General features: G+C 23.1%; 1 protein-coding gene and 1 long non-coding RNA gene across 4 annotated transcripts in view; one reads left to right on the plus strand and one right to left on the minus strand.

Annotated features, from left to right (window-relative positions):
* The window catches only part of LOC129607857 (uncharacterized), a 27,862-nt gene extending 3,756 nt beyond the window's left edge, over positions 1 to 24,106 (minus strand). Inside the window, exon 1 of the long non-coding RNA XR_008696852.1 lies at positions 23,816 to 24,106. This is a non-coding gene — a long non-coding RNA (uncharacterized LOC129607857). The remainder of the gene's footprint in view (positions 1 to 23,815) is intronic.
* Positions 16,993 to 23,619, plus strand: LOC129607854 (sodium-coupled monocarboxylate transporter 2-like). Of its 3 annotated transcripts, none has more exons than XM_055519078.1 (11): positions 16,993 to 17,300; positions 19,047 to 19,092; positions 19,173 to 19,290; positions 21,168 to 21,285; positions 21,353 to 21,420; positions 21,559 to 21,713; positions 21,785 to 22,034; positions 22,226 to 22,335; positions 22,395 to 22,659; positions 22,776 to 22,933; positions 23,192 to 23,619. In XM_055519078.1, the coding sequence occupies exons 3-11, from the start codon at positions 19,201 to 19,203 to the stop codon at positions 23,460 to 23,462; spliced, it is 1,485 nt and encodes a 494-aa protein (XP_055375053.1). In that variant the 5' UTR covers positions 16,993 to 17,300; positions 19,047 to 19,092; positions 19,173 to 19,200; the 3' UTR covers positions 23,463 to 23,619. The 3 variants fall into 3 exon arrangements, with proteins under 3 accessions (XP_055375053.1, XP_055375052.1, XP_055375050.1); XM_055519077.1 differs by having other exon boundaries at positions 19,047 to 19,088; XM_055519075.1 differs by lacking the exons at positions 16,993 to 17,300; positions 19,047 to 19,092; positions 19,173 to 19,290 and adding an exon at positions 20,035 to 20,864.
* Positions 24,107 to 24,132: the final 26 nt, after the last annotated feature.

The raw sequence follows: 24,132 nt of genomic DNA on the forward strand, positions 1-24,132 counted from the left end.
ACCATTACCAAAGGATAGAAGGAATAAAGTTTTACGTTTTTGAGGTATACCTAAAAGGCACCAAATAAACTGACAGTTGTGATGGGAAATATAAGCGCTCACTTTTGTTTTTATTATTAAATTTTTAATAGATTAAAAATAGTTTTGGAATTTTTATAATACATATACAATTGAAGTTTTTGGTATTTTGAGCGGAAGCCGAATACCTTCTTCTTTTCTAATATAATTGAGATACAATACCTATTCATATACATGTTCTTGTGATAGTGTGTTTCAAATAGAAGATTGCATGTAGCATCTCAATGTAAACAATACTTAGTAATCATGTGGATTAAAGTATAAAGCAATGTGAAGAACATTTCGTCGATAATTTCTTCATAACTCTGTTGCTCAGTTGATAGAGCGTCCACCTAGAAAGCCGTAGGTCACTGGTTCGAGTCCAGTTCGAGGAGAAATTTTTTTAATTTTTCTGCCTTTAACTCGTTCCTTTGATTACGTCATCCATCTGTTCTGCAGTTGTATGAAGAAACTACTATTAAGTTACGTTATTATGAAGTTTCCAACTTTGAAACAATTAAGTTGCACAAATAAAATATAGAAAATAAAATATTTATGAATAAAAGTGTTTTCCGTATTATGAATAAATCTTATATAATCTTTCTTTTTGATACAATTAAAACACAGCGAAAAATATTTGATATTTTATGAATAAAATAAACTATAAGAAAAATTGTTTCACATTATACTAAAAACGCTTCTCAATAATTTACGTTTTACAAACACAATTATTTATGTCGTGACATTTCAATCAATGCGAAAATTACTTATAAGCTAACTCTGTCAAAATATTAAAAAGATGAAAAACGTTCATAAAAATAAAATGTCATTTATAATTGCATGCGAAAATCCACACATAAATAAAATGTTTTTATATTATACACAAAAATTGTAAAAAAACCTTATTCATAAGTCAAAATTAAATAAACACTACATAATAAAAGACAGCAGTATTTTACATTATAACAAGTTAGTCATATACCTATTTTATATTATATTTTCAATAACGATTATAATTCAAGCTTCTCTTTAATAGTCATCGTCTGTCCAACAAATTAAATATACATACACGTGTATAGTCATACAAATTAATATATTTGTAAAAATCCAAAAGTGAATTGTATACCATAGCGTGCATTAAAAATTTTTAGTGATACATGATAATATATGATGGGCTGATTTTAATTCCAACTGTGATATCGTACAGACTCTTGTAGCTTTGTAGAATATGAATATGTTATATATAGATTTTTATTAAAGTAGATATACTAAATACTCGTATGTACGTATGTATGTGTTTTTGTCCAAGATAAATTTGATAATCAATTATAAGCAGAAGTGCTTGCAACTACTTAATTTTTTTTACCGTTTTCAATATTCCTTTAAGAACAGCTGCATTTAGTCATATTGTAGATTAGATATATAGATGGCGTTGAACCTTAAATGAAACAGATTTTATAGTATAAAAAAAATATTTTTAGTAAATATTAATATAGTTTATGCGAGTAAATTGTTTTTAAATGTTTTTTTATGCAAAATCTCCTTAACATTTTCCAATATTATTTTTATTATCAATATCAAAGGTTGCTTTGATTCAAGTGGTGGTGGTGTTTGCAGTTTGACACTGCCTTCTGGCCGAGATTTCTTTCTAATCGTGCTTTTTAAATCAGATAGGACGTTTTACTTTACAGCATTTGTATCTGTTTGTGTTGAAAATTAGTTACCAGGACTTCCAAACTCTGATGCTGCTTAAACAATTGTTGTTTTTGGGGCAATGTCGAGACGATTTTCTCCCTTTTTCGGCATTTTGGTGGGGCAGTTTTGATTGATCGGGTGATGACTGAATTTCTACGCTTAATTCTTTAACTGTCCTTATGAGACTACTTGGTGGGTTGGTTATAGATTTTCTGCTGTATAACCTTCTTTAAGGTGTTTTCGCAACTTAGCTTGCAAATTTAGCGATTTGCCAGTTTTATATAATTATTTTTTGGAAAATGTTAACCAAACATTCATTTCAATGTTTATTTGCAGGATCATTTTTACTGCTTGTTTTTAGTATTTTTCTCTAGTTTTTTTACGGCTGATGTTTTTTCAGTATGTATAATATCTTCCTTGTGCAATGGTTATTCTTCGGATTCCCATAATCTCCTCGTAGTAAACACTTATGGTATAGTATAAATGTGACTACCGCTATAACATGTACACTTAACGCCATGTATAAAATTTTAATTAATTTTCAAAAAACTTAAATCAACTTGTTGCAATATTGCACTATAAATATAATTTATTGACTTTCTTACATACTTTTCAGTTTATGAATTATTACTAATTCTTTTTCTGTAAATTATACAATTCACTAATATTTATTAAATTACAAATAATTACATTCTGAGATTACAAATATAATTTTTATTATAATAATATCTTAAAAATGAACAGATCAACTATATAATATTATATTGCAATTACATTTTCTTTCATTTTCTAATTTATTTATTTTTTTTTCTAATTTTGAACACTCGGAAGACATGGAATTTTCATGATAAAATCCAGTTTTTTTAGTTTTTCTTTTATTTCTTTTGAAGTCTTCTTTTTTAAACTTATGGGATGATGATGCGTCTCATTGCATAATAAATTTTTTAGTATAAATGACAGTATTGTGTGTGAACGCACATGTAATATACTCGGTATGTTAAAGTAGGTAAAAACTATATGAAAAAGAGTGTTGAAGTAATCTCAAAGGTAATTTGTTCGCGACGAACCTAACAATGATTTTACGATTTTGATTTTTTTTAACTCTCTTGCTTTGAATTATTATAATTTAAAACGTAAATTGGTTGTTTTTGCAGTATTAAATGTTTGTTTGTTTGATTTTTTTTTAAATAAAAAATTAAGAAGAAAAAAATTTGTACAACATTTTCATTTTTGAATCAATTAAGTTCAATAAACTTTTCAAATAAAATTAAAATTAACAAAAAAAATAAAGGAGTTGCGATACAATTAATATAAAATAAACAAAAGTGAACTGAAACTGAAAGTAACAAAAAAATTAAGAAGAAGAAGAAGGAAAAACAGAGCATCGCGAATGGCGAGCAGATCACCAAGATGACATTTTTTTTTGCTTTGTTTCAGTTTCTTCTTTTTTTCGGTCAGTGTCTCGTCTTGCTTTTTTTTTTGGTTTTTTTCTTTCTATTTTTGCGCTAATGTACGATTTATCGTTTTATAATAGCAACGACAATTTTAATAAATAGTTTTTGATCGTATCTTTTTAAATCTCATCGGTTTTTTGATACGATCCATTCCATATTGAATTAGCGAAACGTTGATTTTAATTCTGTTCATCTGGTTACTATGACGTAACTATAAAAATATTAAAAAATATTGAATACATTTTGATACAATATAAATTTTATTTATAAGTATATGTGTATATTTCATCTGTACATGTATGTATGAATATTTGAATATACATATTTCAAAACTTAAAAAAAAAATTTACAAGCTGGTCTTAATTCGGACATAAAACAACAAAAAAAAAATTAAATATTGATTGATTACGTGCATTTTATAATATTGTCACCTTACAAGCCAACAAAGTATATACAAAATAGCTAACACACCATATTTTTTCAGTCTTTTAAACAATATTTCAATTTATTTTGCATTATTGAAAATTTTATTGAATATTAAAAACAAATAAAAATTCATTAATTTTATAACACATACATAAATGTAAAGTTCAAAATTTAAATTACCAAATTAATTCTATCTATCACAAATTTTTATATCACTTTTTTCGTACACTAGTTACTCGTAGGTGGTCTACTATTCCTTAAGGATTTTCGCATCTAAAATTTTGTCACTATGTAAATCAAATATCGTAAGTTTACGTATGTAAAAGAAGCAAAAATTTACTGCCATCGTATACTTTTTCATAGTTTTCATTCACTTGCCATTTTGTTTGCGAATTTTATTGCAAAATTCTAAGTTTTCAAAAATGAAAAAAAAATTAGCATTTGAAATTAAGAGCAATAACCAAATTTTTGTAATCTTTTAATATTTTTGTAATAATATTGTAATTATAAATAGGTCGAAATAAAATATAAAAAAAATTTCAGTTCACGATAATGCGTTAACGGCATTACTCCTCTTAAGTTTTATTTTGATGGGACATAACTTTTGTTTTCAATAGTTTTACAACCTACATAATGCTGGTAGCCGTGTTTAGTTAAAAATCTTATGCAATCTATAATTTTTTAAAAAATCAATATTAAACTTAAAGTGAAAGTTAAAACTTAAAATTCTTACAATTATATTTGCATTTTATTGTATGTATATTCTAAATTTTTTAAATACAAATGTATTTAATGTAGTTAAAACAGTAAAGTTAGCAGAAAAATAAAAGTATAGTTATGTATACCTTAAATAATTTAAAAATCCAATAAAAAATAATGTTTTCGTGATTCCATTCACTTTTTATAATTTAACAGTTTTGACATTAGTATAGTAAATATTTTATTCAATTATATTTAGAACATAAGCATTGATCTATTAATTGCAGAAACAACTTTGATTAAATTGTTACGATTATTTTTTCACAAATATGCGAATGCAAGTGTTTATTATTTATGAATATTTATAGAATACAATTACTATGTCACTATAAAAAAAAAACAAATTTTAAATCTAAATAAAAGTAGAATGTAATAAAAAATTTATTATCTTAATTTTAAAAATTAATAGTGTTTCAATTCTTATGCAGAAACTCAATAATAATAGTCCAATAAATAATTTTGTGTGAAAAAAATGTGAATACTGTGCCAGTGTATAACAGTGAATAAATTGAATTTTTTCATAGGATTTTTATTAAAATTAATATGAATGGAAAGTCACAATGTTAATGTGTTTCAGGCAAGTGATATTTGTTTTTTTTTATACAGATTTATAAGGAGGTCAAACTTTAATTACTCGCGTTAATATTAAAAACTCTTAATTTTTCATGATAAGATACTTAAGATACATAAATAATTATAAGGAAAATAAAATTTAAAATTGAAATCAATTAGTAATTTTCTTATAAGTTGATTGACATAAAATCACAAATTCTCTTTAGTTAATAACAAATTTTATTTAAATTGTAATTTTTACAATTCTTATAATAAAAATGATTCATTCGTTGTAACATATGAAATTCGCCTTTTCGATATATTAACTATCACACTCATAATTGTGTACAGATTAAGAATTTTCATAATTTGTACAGATTTTTACTATTTTACAGTTTTACACAATAATTGTGGAAATATTAATTTATACATATAAATTTAAATAATTTCAAAAATCATTGATGGCTTTTTATAAATTTCAAATTTGTGGGCAACTTAAGTTGACAGAAATAAGAAATTATTTAGTTTTGAAAATAGTAAAACAAAGTTTTAAGGCAATTTTCATAATTACAAATTCAGTTTACCATTCACAATATAATGTACATGTACAGAATATTTTAATTTTATTAATTTACTTAAATCAATAAGAAATTTTAATACAAACAGGATATAAATCAAAATTTTCATGATAAACTTGAATAAGCAAATCTAATGTTTATTAAAATTAAACGCCGCGCAAAATTAAAGAAAATTTTTTAATTTTGTGCAATCAAAGTTAATTTTATTTTAAATGATTTTTTCCTTTAACATTTTACAACATAAATCATTAATATGAAGGTGTATACCACCGCATATATAAAATATAATAAAAATTAAATTAATTTTTTTATTGGAAAAATTCATTTCAAGAGTGGTTTTCTTTCTGATTACAGAAATGAGAAAAAAAAATTTAATAGGTGGGCTCAAATTGCTAGAAGGAATACACGTTTTTGTTATTTTAATATTCCATGTATACTAAAAATGAAATGGAATTTTCTTCAGTAAGTTAATATAAGGTTTTTATTTATTTATGATTTTAGGATAAGAAGATTGCACAAATATTTTTTGTCATTAATTTTTAATTTGATGATACAAAGATAAGGATACAGTTAAAAAGATGGCTTTGTCTCAAAATAAATTTTTTCGCTATTTCTACATACAATATACTTTTATAATCTATATTTTTTTCTAAATATTTAAATTTTCGTAATTTATCGAGCACTATTAAGTTAATACTCTAAATATATATATATATACATATATGGAAATTATTCAGTATTTTTGATAAATACCTTGTTAAAATTGAATTACATTTAATTGTGATAGATTTTCAACTTATATCTAATAATTATAAATAACAAAATAATTTTCATTGTAGTTTGAATTTTAATTGAATGTGAGGATAATCCATTTCAAAATTTTGGCATTAAAACAAAAAAAAAATTTACATAAATTTGATTTAATCTTACACGAATGTAATTTTTTTTTATTCATGGTTTCTTGTACGTACACTGTTTTTCATAATAGAATTGTAAACCATAAGTATTTCGAAATGTCATAAAAAACATGTTTTATTAATTCTACATATAAATAGATACATAATTTAAAAATTTTGAAAGTATTAAAGAAAAATGGTAGTTATTTAATAAATTCACAGTAAAATCACACGATACTTCTTTTATAAGTGAAATTTTGATTGCATGTCACGTAAAAACTATATATAGTTTGGCATTATTATTATATTTATTTTTAATTATTTATAATATTGCAAGAGGCTTTTTTTATGCCATCATTATTTATCATGTTATTTTAATTAATTAAAAACTATTTCCAAAATTTTATCTTATTTCACAAGAATACTGCATGCGATTAATAATTTCTTTGGAAAAATAAACAATCATTAGACTAATGATTAAAAATTTTACAACTACATTTATTTTTGCCCAAAATTTTAATAATGTGAATTTTTTAAATTTTTAAATGGCTTTATTTTATTAAAAAAAAAAAGCTGGTGGTTTTTAAAACTGAAATTAAAACTTTAAATCACATTAAAATAATTAGTACTAAAAATCGCATGACAGCAATTCAGCTGTATTATTCATTATATGAAAAAGCATATGCAAGTTCGGCAGCATCAAAAATGGTAAACAGTTCAGAAAATACGGCGATATCATTTTCTATTTCGCTAAGTGGATGTGTATTATTAGATCCTCCTCCACTTTCCAGTTTTTTGTCTTTATTATGCCGCATTTTTTTTTTTAATTAAGGATTTCCATTCTAACCAAACCTGAAATGTGACAAATATTAGTCTTTTTGAATGCTTATTGCAAACTTTTTTCCAACCGGACACGTCTTTTTGTGGTGGACCTTCACTATTTAATTCTTTTGCTGAATTGTGTCACAATGACTCAACTGTAAATTTCGCCTTTTTTTATAAAAGAAAAAGCCTTGTTTCGTATTCTTATGAAGTCCCCTAGAAAAGAAACATGAATTTGTTAAATGCGATTAATTAATGGTATAATATTAAAATATAAAATTGTTATAAATTGTTTCTTACATTTTTAAAAGCAGGCTCAAAATCGAAATGAACTGAAATAAAGTTAAACTAAATTTAATGAAATAAACAACTGTACAAACATGACTACTTTTTGAATAGATCACTTTCTGCTAATGGATAAGAAATGTTCCGGCTTGTTATAATAAAAAAAATCAATTGTTTTCCTTTAGATCTTTTCTCTTAATCTTATAGCCTTAAGTTTTTTCCTTTAAAAACAATCTTGTTACATTTCTAATTTAAGGTCAAAGAAAACCCAATAGATTAAATGAAAAAAAAAATCAAATTTTTTTGTCTTCCTTTTATACTCTACTATTCAATGTATTGTAGAAAAAAACTCGAATATATAAATATGTATATCTATTCGTATATCTACAAGGAGAATTAAGGAAGGTGAAATAAAGAAATAAAGCTGATCGCTTGATTTTCTTTTAATCGCTTTTTTATATTTTATTTTATGATTTTACTTTGCTAGTTATCACTTGCAGTTAGTTACTTATAGGTAACTATACACAAAATCGATAAATCTTAATACTTAGTTTTGAATGGGAAGACGATAATATTGTTTTAAGTATATAGAAATCTTACATAAAAATTGTAGTAAATATAAAAATATCTTGATAAAATATCGTATATTTTAAATATCGTATAAATTTATTAAGTCACAAAATCGTATAATGGTAAAAATTTCAAATCTATCGTAAGATTGTGATATCTTTCAAGAAGTTTTTTATTATGCTGTTGCATATTAAACATCAATGAATAAAAATAACATTCACAGATTTAACAAAATGTTATTCTTCAATCTTTTTTAAAAACACTTGATAAAATAAATTAAAGTAACACCCATAGTAAACACGAAATAACGCCTATTCATTAAAATCAATTGACAGGCTTTATAATAAACGTGTGTCGTTTTATAATATTTGCTTTTAAAATTTAAGGAATTAATTCTATTTACACAAACTAATATACTATAGTATATAAAACAGGATCATATTCAAAAATTTATTTTAAATTTTATCCGTTTTAACGCTGAAAATTCATGTATTATCAAAGTATTTAAGAGCAATTATAAGCATAGTACTTTCGTGTGATTGGTGATCGATTAAGTTTTAATAGATGCCATCATATTACATCAAAATTTCAGTAGTGCGGTATTAAAACACAATTCAGTTTAGGACTGACAATTACTTACTGAATTATTTATACAATATTACCGAAACTTTGAAGTCACGGTGTTTGATAAATTTAATTTTTTTTTTTCAAATATGCGACTCACAATTATATTAACCAAATCGGACATCATTTTTAAAATACAATTAAAATAAAATATATGATTAAAATATAAAATTAGTAATGTGAAAATGATTTTAATGTGATGGAAAAAAGTTCGCAAAAAACTACTAATGATCATCCAAATTTCCCTCCATTATTTTCTTTAATTACTTCACAATCACTAGTTATAACAGTATATAACCCGAGACAATTTTGATTTTTTAATTTTAAATTTGTTTTAATTGCATTTGCCAAAATCAAATGACAATCAACAACTATATGCCAATTGCAAATATCAAATATGATGTTATCGTCTTTTGGCGCATCGAATGACAATAATTTGGCTATACACAAAGTAGCCTAATATTGTAAAATACGAGTAACAAGCTATTCGTTTTAAATTTTCTATAAAGAAAACAAAGTAGGAAAATTTTGTTTTTTTTTTCATTTTGTTAATGTTCTCACAAAACCAAAATGCAATAAATCAACAAATTATTAAAATGTTAATAAGATTTTTCTTAAATATTAAAATAATTTTTTATTTCATTTGTACCAACAAATGGTGTATACATACTTGTCATTATTTAAAAAATAAATACAATTTTAGATTCTGTCAAACACCTCTCTACAGGAACGTTGTACTTCCTATTTAAACTCTTATAAACCCATCTTTATAAATGTTGTATATGACAGTGACAGTAATTTACACAGTATATCTTTGTGTATGCTATTTTCATATTTCCTTTCTTTTGGGTATTTTTTAAACTTATGTACATACATACTTACTCTATAGTTTTTAAATTTTAATTTTTATTTTTTATTTCTTTTTTTATATAAAATGAAAACGAAAGCTATTAAAATTGTGAAAAATCGTGAACTTTTCTCTTAAATATTTTTTTTTTCTGTTTTCATTAAATTTCAATTCATTACAAAAAAAATTACAAAAATAAAATATTAAATAGGAAAAAAAATACTGAACTAACAGTTGCCGCTAAATTGAAGATAATAGTTCCTGACCGCACCATTTTTTTATTCACAGAAATATTTATGAGTTTGTGTGTACATACAAAATATTATGCGAGGACATGAACCTTTACAAAAAGAAGTTGTTTTAACACACCATAAGGTAATTTTAGTGGTTTGAAATAATAAAATATTAAAAACAAATTGAATAATTATTTTGAATATTAATAAAAATTGCAATTTTATGAGGAATAATTAGTTAATCTAAGCTTAAATTTCACTTACTATTTGATTTTTTTTTTAAATTCGTAGAAATTTTAAGTAGCACTATATGCATAAATGTATGTTTATGTATTTGTTATATGTATACATATATATCGCAATAGCATATATATTATGTATACCGAAATCAACCGATAATTGAATATTTGAAAATTCATTCTCCATCAAAGTTAATTCTCTTTTAAATAACAATATACATATACATATTCATATACATATTTATATATATACATATACATATACATATATATATACATATAACCATACATATATATATATATATATATATATATATATATATATATATATATATATATATATATATATATATATATATATATATATATACATAAATATAAACAGATAGATTATTTAAAAATTTAAGGTCTCTGCCTGTTTTAATATTAAATTTTCACTTTAGTGCTTTCATAATATTGAGTTTTATGTACAACCTCTAAAGCATCCAAATTTTCAAAAAATGAAAAATATTGATAATTTTTTGTAAAGAATACATTTGATTTTCAAAATAATTACAACAATTTTTTTTTCCAATTTTTTTACAGTAGTAGAAGTAATAACAACTCAAGCAATATAAGTTAGTACAAATTGCTGTTTAATAATTTCTGGATAACACTGGAGTTATCTCACTCGTCATCTCTGCCAACTAGCTGAGCTTTTAGTAATCGACATCATTTTATTGAAAGATAAAACTTTTTGATTAACTGAAGTAAACATTTGTGTAAAATATGGTAATGGTCAAGAAATTATAGCTGACCTACTGGATCAAAGTCCCTACAATATTATACGAGTTTTAAATTTCACCGTTTGTTTCAATTACATTATTAACGAAATTGCAAAATCTGAGATTCATTTAACTATTATAAATATTATATACTTACGTATATAAGTAAATAATAATTTTTATTGAATAAATTTTAACTAAATAACAATATTATTTTCTATATAATAAAATACAGGACATAGGTAAAAATATCATAACAATTACTATCAAAAATGAAAAAAAAAATGTTAAAATAACACAAAAGAAATTTTTTTTACCAACATTATTACCAACATTATTACATCATAGGATCTGTAATTGTTCATTCATGATTTACAAAACGTTTACTAATTTTTTTTCTTTCTTAAACAAAATAGAAAAAAGTTCTCTGTGTAGACCAGGAAAACAAATTGATAAATCACTTTCTATATATAGATATATAACTACGAAATCTCTACCGTCTATATTATAAACATGTATATTATTACATGTAGCTATAAGTATAAACCTTGATGTTTAACAGATGTTTGTAACATTTGTTTAAAACATAACTCAATTTAATGTTAAGATTTATTTATAAAATAAGCTATCAAAAGTATATAGAATGTAATTAGCATGGAGTAGGTGATCAATAATGTAACATGCGCGTTCAATTTGTTTTAAATCTTAATCGATATTGCAGCTAACAAAAGCATTGTAACTTTTAATGTTAATAAATGGTGTTTTTATTTGTAATGTAACTGATAATGCAAAAAACAAATGCCACGTACTTAATAATGTCTATTGCCAGTCATATTGCTAAAGCAGTTGTCATACGTTTGCGTACAAAAATTATGTACGAAAGTTAATAAGCAAAGGTTTTTTTTGCATAAATTGTAGATTCCCGTTTAGTAATTAATTAAGATTTTTCAATTTGGTAATGCAATTAAGATGCAATTTTGTTGTAGACCAGCATTTGACATTATAGATTACATCTGTAAAAATGTAGCTTAAAAAGTTGTTATCTATAAAATAGCATTCGAATTGAAATTCTCTTTGAATTTCGAGATTCTTTCGGAACTCCAATTTGTAAAAAAATTAAATAAATAAATAATAATTATCATAAAATTTTATTTAGTAAATAAAACCGATTATAATATTTTTTTAAAATTTTCATATTCGAAATTTATTCACGGAAATTCGAATGTAACTATGACATTTGCATGAATAATTTTATACTTAATTACACATGCAAAACCTTTATTATTATATATAGATATTAAGTAATTATTTTAATTCTTTACATTATACTTACATCTATAGTTACATCCTACTTACATATAACTATGTAAAATATGTAAAACTGGGTAAGTACGAACATAAATTAATTTATTATCTAATATGTAGGTTACAAAAGGGAATAACAATTTGCATTAAATTTTAAATCTTGGGAGGAAAAACACTGTTAAGTAGGAAATTCTTTTGTTTAATAGAAAAAACAAAGTGAAAAAAAAACAATTTTCTTTTGCAAATTAAATCTCTACAGTATTTAGAAGTGAAATTATTGTAAAAATTAATTTTTATAGTTACACACACATAATTGTTTACAAATTATATTTTTTTTTAACAATCTTATTCAAATTTTGCGCTTATGTTATAACAGTTTAGTGGTAATGGAAATCAACATGTTCACCACTTTCACTTAAAAAAATATACAAGAAAAAATAAAATAAAAACAATTTATAACAGAAAAATTTTTTTTGGCTTTTTGTTTTCTATGAGAATTTGCTGAAAGTTAACCTACTATTTTAAATATTATTGTTAACATGCAAATTAACATTCCAAGTAATGAATTTTAATAATATATAAGAGTAATTATGACATAAATGCAACAAAAAAAAAAAAACAATAAATACAAACAAAAAATAATGTGACCTTTGTGAAAATGTGTGTCTAAACTTTTTAAGTTTATTTTCACATAATATTGCTTTTACATAACGTAAATATTCCAAAAAAAAAGTGAGTGTATACGTAATTATTTTAGTTTTTTACTTTCTGCTGGAATATACTATACATATAATGTAATTAAATTTCATAGCTATTCACTAAAATTGTTAAATAGCATCATTTTAATCATACATTCAATGTAATTACCTAAGATCTAAAAATATTTTTGAGTTAAGTTACATTTATATGAATAGCATCACAATATAAGGTGCTTATATTAAAGATTTTTAAACATCATTTTGAAAAAGTTATAATAAAATATGCTAACGCAATATTAAAGCTAAATGACCTGAACTATAGTACTTCATACAACTATCGCTGTCGTAGTATGTGACTTTAAAATACAAAAATTTTTATTTTTTCCATCAGAATCCATTGTGAATTTGCAAATATTTGTCTCTTACAGGACATACTTAATAAAAAAACTCTATAAATAGCTTAATAATTTTGTTCTTTTCTTGTAAACAATTACTGTCTCGATAATGTGCCTTTGGACTATTTTTTTGTTTTACGTATACGTATATGATAATTACAATGCATGTACATGTACTCATATTTTTAGCGAACATATTCCACTAATGATGATGACATATCAAAGATGTATAAAACTTTTACTTTTATAAAAGTAACAAAAATCTTATGCTTAAATGCATTATACTAAAATTTTTCAATTTTTTCTTTCCTTCGATTACATAAACCTTGCCATTTCATTTGTTTATTTTTTCCGTCTTTTCTTTTATTATTATTATTATTTTGGAATCCATTCATAATAAAATACAACTTTGTAATTTTCTAAATTCAAAATTTTTCTTCACAATCGAATTTAATATGAATGTTATCAGATCGAGAGGGTCATGATGCAAAAAAACAAAAATCATAAAAAAGCAAAAAAGAAATTATTCCTTTTTAAGGTGCAATAAAACTAACAACAGCATATAGAGGTACTTATAAAAAAATTTAAAGTGACTTAAATTTAATCATTTAAATAAAAAGAAAAAAAAACCATTATAATAGTTTTGTATTATTTCTGCAAAAACAGAAATCACTAAAAAAAAAAACAAAATTATTAAAATGCATACATTAACCTACAGTAAAATGGAAAATTTATATTATTACAATAGAAAAGAAGAAGTCTATAATAAATCAAACCTTTCTTTTGTATAAAAAATAATACAATAAATAAAAATATTTAAATATTGAATGATTTATTGTTTAATACTTAAATAAATTCTTCAAGGAAAATTTGAAGAAAAACAAACATCATACAATTATTTATAAAATGGCAATAAATTTTAAATGGATAATTTGAAGTTATTCCCCTTAACAACTTAATTTTACCAATATATATGCATGTTAAAATATTTGACTATAAAGAACAAAAAAAAAAGATATTTAACGAATTAAATTTAAATATTTATTGCTGAATAGATTTGAATTTATTTATTTTAAATTACATATACGGTGGTAATTAATTTTAAGTTCCGTTTTTAGAAAAAGTTAGATGAAAAATTAAGATAAATATTAAAAAAAAGATTTCTTATTTTGTATACTACAGTATTGTAACAATTTATAATACTGTATTGGAATACTGTATGATTATTAATTAATTGTTGAATAAAATTAAATATTGAGAATGTCATAATTAGACAATATAACCAAATTGCTCGAAACATGTGTATCGATTTATAAAAGAATCTTCATGTAAACATTTGATTGACCTTATCCAATTCCTTGAACTAACGGAAAAAATTGGAATATTTAAATATTCTTCTTAAAAATTTTTTTACAAATCATGCATCTATATTCTATATAGATGTGAAATTTTAGATTACATAAGAATAATTTAATCGATCTAACAGTGTTTAAAATACTCGTATGAGTTCTTTTTATGAGAGCCGTATTAACGCTATATTAACAACCAGTTTGTTCATAAAAAATGCTAAATTCGCATTATAACGAAATTATTAGTAACGCAGTTAAACCGTGTAAACTATTTTGGTTTTATAGAAATATATTATATATTTTGCATATAAAATATATTTCTATTTTCGCAGTTAATGTTTTGCTGTATTGCGTTAATGAAAATCTCTATTTTTTTAATAATAAAAAAATAGTTTGTAATAAAACAAAATAATTTACAAACAGAAACTTTTAATCATGACAATTACTTTAAGTTTTTTTTTTGTTTACATATATGTATGCAGTTATTTTTCAATATAACAATAGTTGCACACACATATATAAACGTATTTAATTAATTGCCTTATTTTCATAAAATAAATAACTATAATAAACTATAGTTTCCAAATAATAATTAAATAATCAACTAAAAATAATACCCAAATTCGGATTCTAATTAAGTAAATCTCAGATAAAATTTTAAATTTTTTTCTACTCCTTTTTTTTGTTTATAAAATTTAAGTATGTAAGCCTATTGAATTAAAGAAATAAATTTTTTAAGCGAATTGCTTGTTTTTCTTTTTCGTACAAATTATGAGTAAAAAATACGTAAAAATATGTTTATATATGGTGAATTTTTTTTTTTATAAACTATGGTGGGCTTATACTTACAATATTTATTGTGAAAAAAATTTTTGTACAATTACTTGTTTCTATATCTAAATAATAACATCATTATAATATGAAAATTTGTGAAAAAAAATTAATTAAGAGAAGGTGTGCAATTGCAACTTAATTTTTACCTTTAACCTTACCCTAACTATCACAACTAACTATAAGTATACGGCTAAAACTAATTAAACTATTCACCTCTATGAATTCCTATTTTCTTTTTAGATAAATAAATAGTGGCAAAGACGTATAAAAATATATATGAGTAATATGGAAGAAAAAGAAATCCGAATTAAATTTATTACAATATATGTTCTCTACCGTACATTTATGAAAATGAATTTTCATAAGGGAAATTTTTTTAATTTTTCTCAAAATATAAAAATTTTTTCATAATTATTCACACCATTACAATCGTTGGGAGTTTTTATATTAAAATGTAAATATATTAAAAAAGAAAATAAAAGTAAGTATAAATATATATTTTTTAAGAATAAAAGTATGTTGAGTAGCAGTTACAATATTGAGAAAAAAAATGAAAAATATAAAAAAAATTTTTTATTTGTCGAAAAAAATAAATTCATAGTTTATAATACGATATAATTAATTAGGAAATAGTCATTAAAAATATTAAAAAAGAATCCAAAAACTGAGGGGTGTCATAAGAAAAACAAAGAATTCATGAAACAGTGTAATGTGCTTAAAAGTATTACGAATTATTTGCGTTTTAATGACTTTTTTTTTTAACTGCGCTATAGACTATTGTAAATAAAATAGTTGTATTGAAAATAATTTATTTATACTTATATTTCGGAACGAAAAATCTTCATAGAATAAACCGAAAAATATTTTAATTTATAAGCTGGTTTGTGTATTAAAACCCTATTGATAAAATTTTAAAGTTATTCTGATTTTATATATACATAGATGTAAAATTCAACAAAACAAATTGAATCCGACCCTCTGAATATTAAAAAAAAATTTATCATTATAAAAACTTATCTTCTATACTTAATCTTAAAATTTTGTTAGGTCAATTACTTAATTTTATTTATTTAATTATTACTATCGATTAAAATTAGAAATTTTTATTGTCATAATTCATCTTAAATTACTACTGGCAATGTATTTTTATGAAAATATTGTTCAAACATAAAAAAATCATGTTCTTTTTTTAAAACAAAAAAAAGTCCACACGTCACTTTTAAATAACTCTGTACGACTATACATATATACACTTATGAAAATATTAATTGCATAAAATTATTGGAATATGATCTATTTACAAATATTATAGTAAAAATGTTTTAAAAATTGAAAAAAATTTAAAGCTTTTATTAAGATTTCATTATGAAGATTATACAATAATAATAAATAATTATTATTTAATTTCGAATTCGATATATTTGTTTGTGGTTAGAATATTATAAATTATTCCAATTTTTTATTGGACTATCAATTCACAGACAAAATCATATAATAATATCATTTGTTACTAACATTAAAACCATTTACTTTGTATATTTTCGAAAATCAAAAATATTTTAATATAATTTTGTAGTTTATAAAATTAGTACACATTCAAATTTTATAAATTAAAGTTGAATTATTTATTTAGAATTATAATTGTTAGAATATTAATTGTTAAATTATAAAATATTAAATAAGAAATTTTTAATTTAAATAATAGTTTTTCTAAAATGAATAAAACATTTAGTTTCAATGGATTTGATAGTAACTTTCATTATTCAATCAATGATCATATTTTATTTGTTTCAATGATGATTTTTTATTTTCTAATTGGATTATTGTTTGGATATTTTTCAAAAAATACAAGTGAAGATTACTTATTAGGTGAAAGAAAAATGAAAACGATACCAATTGCCATATCACTGATTGCTAGGTAAGAATATTAAAATTGTTGCGAGCATTATTTTTTTTAATTATTGTAATAAATTCAATAGAATTCAGAGCAAAAGCGAGCTTATATTATTGAGCGATAATTTAACAGCAATAAACTATATAATTAAATGTTTAAATTAAATACATATACAAACATTTCTAATATACATAAATTAATAAAAAAAAAAAATTAATTTTACTTATTTTATGTTATCATAAATCAGAAATTTTATCATTTAGGATAATAATGTAGCATATAATTAGCTTTAAAAGCAATTTTTGTTCTTAGTTTAATTGTTTTGTTCTTAGTAAATAATTGCCATCACTTTCCTGCGGTATTTCCTCCAAAAATATTATTATTCTACTTACTTTTCCATTTACATATTTTATTTATCTATTATTTCACTACAGTTAATAAAATAATTGTTTATTCTAAGAAACCAAAATATGTTTCACCTACTTATCTCATAATATCTGGTATAATTAATAATTTAAATATGTATATTCATGATTTTATAATACATACATGTATGTCATCTTTAAGATTTTAATTCAAAATAAAGCAGCGTATCACACGGATGTCAATAATTTATTATTTCTTTAAAATTTCCAAAAATCAAATTATAGTATTAGATTTATCTTGTTACGATCTCTTAATTTTAAAAATTTATTAAAGAAACAGCAGTAGAAGCATATTATTTTTGACATAAGGTGGTTTACAGATGTGGTTAGACGATGCACTTTCTTCCCGCGCAAATCATCCTAAAAAAAAAATCGTTATAATTTTATTTTTTTTATTCATATTTCATAGCTGCACGAATTTTCTTTTATACAATCCATTACACATTACTGAAAATATTTATTTAATGGATAATTAATTCAATTGTTTTTTAGTTGAAAAATTTCCTCAAATTTACACTTCTTAGAAATTTTTCTCATAATAAATGAAATTATTTTTTTTACCTTTGCAAAATAATTCGTTCATACTTACATACTGGTGTATGATAATATGTTTAATGTTTTTTATTGTATAATTAAATTGTACTTTTATTTCTTTTCTTTTTAATTATTTTTTCACGTAAACTGCTATAATTTGCGTAAAATTTTCAAAAAACTAAAAAAGAGGTAAAAGAAATATTAAAAAACAAAAAATGAAATTAAAATCACCTGTTTGTATAGCCCGATTTTTTTAAGTTTTTTTTTTTGTTGCCTTCCAACATGACCTTATCCAAAGGGAAGATCTATTTTTCACTTTTTTTTAAATAAATATGTTGTGTGGAAAACCATATAAGGAACAAAATATACAGTATTTTCTGTGCTATATAAAAACTTGTAAAACGTTTATAATACATAAACTATTACTTACTTTATAATAATATTAAACACAAAACTACCATAAATTCATCTTAAGCCATTCATTTAGGGCTTAATATCTGTTATTCAAATATCGGATCAGAACATTCATTCTGATTTTGATTTCATAATATAATATTCACCTACATTCGTTAAGAATTTTCTGCAGTTGTGGGGTGGTGATTCAAACGAATTGAGGTTTTCGATATAAAACCTTGTATTCCAAAATTAGTAGTTATTCAATAAAACAATACAAAATTTTTCTTGAACTCTTAACAAAGGCAGTTGCAATGCAATAGCAATAATATTATTTTGTTCCTTTGAAAAAGAAAAATGTAAAAGTAGCTATAATAATTATTTAATACATAAATAAATTTTATTCCACTTTTTACAGCCAGATGTCATCATTGTCTATTGTTACAATTCCCACAGAAATGTAGGTAATTTTTTTTCTTTACTTGTTTTATTTAATTTATTTTATTTTTTTTATGGATGAATTTAAATAAAGAAATTTTCGCAGATATGAATTCGGACTACATTACTACTGGATGATTATCACTTTATTTTTATCACTTATTATCATAAACTATATAATTGTACCAGTTTATTATAAGAATGATATCTCGAACTGTTATAAAGTAAGTGCGAAAATTTTAATTGCTTAATCCTCTAGGTTTTTTTTTTGTTTTTTAATAAAGATAAAAATGTCCACACAGTTTAATTAAAACAAAATATGGAAAAATATAAATAAATTGTGAAATTTGTGTTAAATTGTTTTAAAAAACTAAGAGAAAATTAAAATTTTAACTATCGAATAAAATGATTCTAAAATTTCTGTTCGCAACTTTTGACTTAATGTTCAAGTAAATATTCTTATATTGTTGAATATCTCTTATCTGTACAGGAAAAATTTTTTTTTAGTTATGACTTAAATAAAATATTTTAAAATTCTTGGTTTTATTTTATATTCTTAGATTTAATTTAAATAATTATAGTTCCCATAAAAATATTCATTTTGCATTGATGTCAGTTGTTGCTGCGGTCTGGAAAATATTACTTTTTCTAATTTAGTTTTAAAGAAAATGAAACTATGGTAGATGTTCTAATTAAGAGCGTCACTAAGCAACAAAGTTTTTGCAAAAAAAATTTAGCCTTAAAAATTTTTCTTTGGCCATACTTCACACATTGTATGCTATTGAAACATCGACTTTTCATATTGAAAAAAGATTCCAATAGTAATTCATACGATTCTCCAACATTCTATTTTCAAACTGTCATTTATTCTTTAACAGAAACTTAGTAAGTGTACCGTATAATTTACATTCAAAAATTTTAAATGATAACTCAAACTTTTATTTAATACAGATATATGTACATAATTAAATTTATTTGTTTTATGATAATTATTATATTGTAGTTTTAAATGAAAATGAAATTTGTTGTGGAAGCTGTACAATGCAATAAAAAATTAAATCTGCGATAAAAAATTGAAGGTTCTATTTTAAACTTGAATTAGTGCTGCTCTGGTATATAAGAACTAAAAGATAATTTCTTTTATAATCTATTAGCATATTTAATAATTAAAAAATGATATCTAAGTTAGATAATGGAATTAAGAATTATTCTTGAAAATCTATATAGAGGCGAGAGTTTAAGTGAATTCACTTTTTAGTAAGAGTTAAATGTGACGGTCAAAAATAATAGTTGCCATTAATTTAAGTGTAAAATAATTTTAATTTTAGCCAACTTTAACTAATCTTCAAATATAATAAAAAATATGTCACTTGATATAATTAATTTAACAAAAATTACAGAATCCACTCTAGAAATTAATAGTGAAACTATTTTTAACGATGAAAATGTTGAAAATATGGAAGAAAAATTTACTTTTAGTGCATTAGATTATACTTTGTTTATAATTATGTTAAGTATATCCTCAGGAATTGGCGTTTATTTTGGATTCTTTAATAAAAAACCAGAAACAACTGATGAATATTTATTGGGTGGTAGACGTATGAAAACAATACCAATTGCAATATCATTAGTTGCGAGTCAATTATCTGGAATTTCCGTTATGGCGTATCCATCTGAAATTTATTCATTTGGTATTGTTTATTCTTTAATTGCAATAGGAATGTTTGTCGTATTGCCAATTATGAATTTTATTATCATACCAGTGTTTTATCACAACAATATTGCAAATTGTTATGAAGTAAGTTTAATAAGTGTAAGATAACTAAAAAAAAATATAAATCTTTCTTTTTTCTTGATATTATGATGCTAATTTGAATACATAAAATTCTTATGTATTCGGGTCTATACCCGACCTCAATTTATGGAACATTTTTAATAAACACTCTAATTTTCCTGAAATTTATAAATTAAAAAAAATCGTTTGTACAATAAATTAAATTATAAAATTAATTTTTTTATGCACTCTTGAAAACTAGACGTAGCAATTTAATTTTATAATATGTTTGTATTCTAAATTTCCATATTTTTTTATTTCTTATAGTATTTAGAAATGAGATTTGACAAAAAAACTAGGCAGTTAATTACAGTATCATTTGTAGGAACAATTTACTTAGTTATTCCAGTTATAATATTTGTTCCAGCATTAGCTTTTGCTCAAGGTAAAATGGAAAACCATGTTATGTACATATTTTGTTTTGTAAAAAATTGTAATATATTTCGTTGCAGTAACCGGTCTTAACATACATCTAATAAATGGTATTGTTTGTGCTGTATGTGTGTTTTACACAATGTTGGTAAGTTCATATTGCTCTGTGCTTTAGTAGTTATAAACATTTTAAATTAATTTTGAACGAATTTTAAATATTTCCGAATTAACCTTAATTTTTGAAATTGATTTTAAATTTAACAGAATATAATTATTAAATTTCCAGGGTGGTATTAAAGCTGTAGTTTGGACTGATGTAGTTCAAGCTGCTATAATGTTATTATCAATATTCTTGATTGTTACAATGGGTGTATATAAAGTTGGCGGTCTACAAAACATTTTTTATAGAGCTCAAGAAGGTGGAAGATTAAATTTATTTGAGTAAATATTGTAGTTTTGCTGTAAAGTTTAAATATTTTTCACTTTTATTTTTGGGATTTTTTTGTTTTTAGTATGACATTTGATTTGACGACGCGATCAACATTTTGGAATTGTTTTCTTGGTGGAATTAGCATGTGGACAACTTACATTGCTTTGAATCAAAGTTGTGTTCAAAGGATTGTAGCGCTACCATCATTGTCACACGCAAGAAGATCTTTAACATTTTTTGCAATTGGTTTTTGTATTATAATGTCATTAAATACTCTTACTGGAATCGTTATGTTCGCTAAATATTTTGAATGTGACCCGGTTAAAACTGGTGTAAGTTTAAAAATATCACATTAACCAGATTATTTTAAGTTATTTTATCCCAAATTAAAGAGATTCCTAGACACATTCCCAGAAATTTTTGAATATAAATGCATACTTTTATAAATGGCTTATTCTTTATTAAGTAAACCAAATAAAATTAGAAAACATTAAAAACTCAAATTGTTTCTATAATATTGAAGGTTGTAGAAAAAGCTGACAAATTAGTTCCATATTTTGTACAAGATATTGTAGGAGATTTTAAAGGAATGCCAGGAATTTTTATTTCATGTGTTTTTAGTGCTGCTTTAAGGTAGGTAAATTGATTTCGTATTTAGATAAAATATTATAGCAGAACTAAATAATTTTCAGTACAATGTCAGCCAATTTGAATTCCCTATCTGGAGTTTTATATTTTGATTATATTCGACCTTACATCAATCATACGGAAAAGAAAGCTAATTTTATAATGAAAACTCTTGTTATTTTAACAGGAATATATTGTATACTTGGTGGATTTTTAGTTGAAAAGTTTAAATCTATTCTACAAATGGTTATTACAATTGTAGGAATAACACAAGGTGCAGTGCTCGGGACTTTTATGTTTGGAATGCTATACCCAAGAGCCCATTCAAAGGTGAATTCTTTTTTACAAATAGTAGCGATTGTTTTAGTAATAAATTTGTTGTAAACAGAACCTACTACATGAAATGTACAAAATACCGAATTAAAAGAAATTTTCTAATTTTGCAGGCTGCTTTTTGGTCCAGCGTTGGAAGTGTATTATTAATGTCCTACATTGTAATTGGTGCTCAAATAGAAATTGCAAATGGGAATTTAAAATATATACCGTTACCAACTTCAACTGATGGCTGTGAAAAAGACAGTTTTACATTATCAGAAAATTTAACGTAATTAACTAACACTCCTGTTGTGTTAAACTTGAAAAATAATAATTTTCATTAGTCGTTCTCAATATTAAAAGAGCCATTTTTAATTATTGCAAATCTATGCTAGTTATTGGCATAACGAAAAGAGAAACATTATTTTTCTATGATATACGCAAATGTTTTGTTGTGAAAATTGTTATTTAAAATTGACCAAAGTTTAACATAATACAAGTTTCAATATTTTAATGACCACATTAAAATTACATTAGTTAATTTTAGGACAAGTTCAACTATTCCAATCTCGAAAGACGATCAACTTTTTTCAATTCACAAAATATCATTCAATTGGTATGTTGTTATCGGAGCTGTATCTGTTTGGATCTTTGGTGTTCCTTTAAGTTATATTTTAAAGAATACAGACAAAAAATTAAAAAGAAATTTAGTTTCACCTGTTATAGAAAATTTTATTCCAAAAGATCTATTAGAACCAGAAGAAATTCCATTAAAAGCGGATTATATTAAGAACAATATGATGAATATAGAGAAGTGATTATGTACAATGAAACATTGTTTCTTCTCTATACTCTCCAAATTTACTAACATTGTCTAATTGAACTATTTACTTTTAATTTTAAATTATTTTGATCTATGTACATAATTCTTTTTAAATAATTATTTTACATAACACTAAAAGGAATACATACATACATACATATATAATTTATTAAATTATACCACATTGTGCTATTATTTATTTTACGACGAAAAAAATTTGTCAGTTACTGAAAATGCAAAGAATCAACTTTTCAATAAATGCCGCATTGAAAATACATATTTTAGAAATTTTAACTTTCTTCTGGCTATCCTCCCTGTAAAGTAATCTTTAAGAGTTTTTTACCTTACCTTTTGCTTTAGAATTATTCTGTTGATCCGAAAAATTTCATGGTTTCATTACGGTATCATCATATTAAGTTTACAGGTTCAATTTATCATTTTAGAAAAACTTTCATCGGAATTTCCAACAATAAGTAAAATCCATATGAAGCTATATGTTTGTATGTACATTTGTATGTACATACTATGTTGATGTATCCAGTCCGTTTGAAGAAGCAAATCAGTTTTAGTTTCCGCCTTTAACTTTTTTGGATGTAAAATCATAAAAATGTGTTCTGCAGGAAATTTAACACTTTACTATTTTCCTTATAAATATTTTACAATAT

The sequence above is a fragment of the Condylostylus longicornis genome, unplaced genomic scaffold (genome assembly GCF_029603195.1).
Source record: "Condylostylus longicornis isolate FDR11 unplaced genomic scaffold, ASM2960319v2 ptg000030l, whole genome shotgun sequence".
Lineage (NCBI taxonomy): Eukaryota > Metazoa > Arthropoda > Insecta > Diptera > Dolichopodidae > Condylostylus > Condylostylus longicornis.

Coding starts and splice junctions, on each gene's coding strand:
- LOC129607854 (XM_055519075.1), top strand. CDS start 20,430: ATGTCACTTGATATAATTAATTTAACAAAAATTACAGAATCCACTCTA. Junction 21,286..21,352: donor AGCATTAGCTTTTGCTCAAG/GTAAAATGGAAA, acceptor ATTTCGTTGCAG/TAACCGGTCTTAACATACAT. Junction 22,336..22,394: donor GTTTTTAGTGCTGCTTTAAG/GTAGGTAAATTG, acceptor AATAATTTTCAG/TACAATGTCAGCCAATTTGA.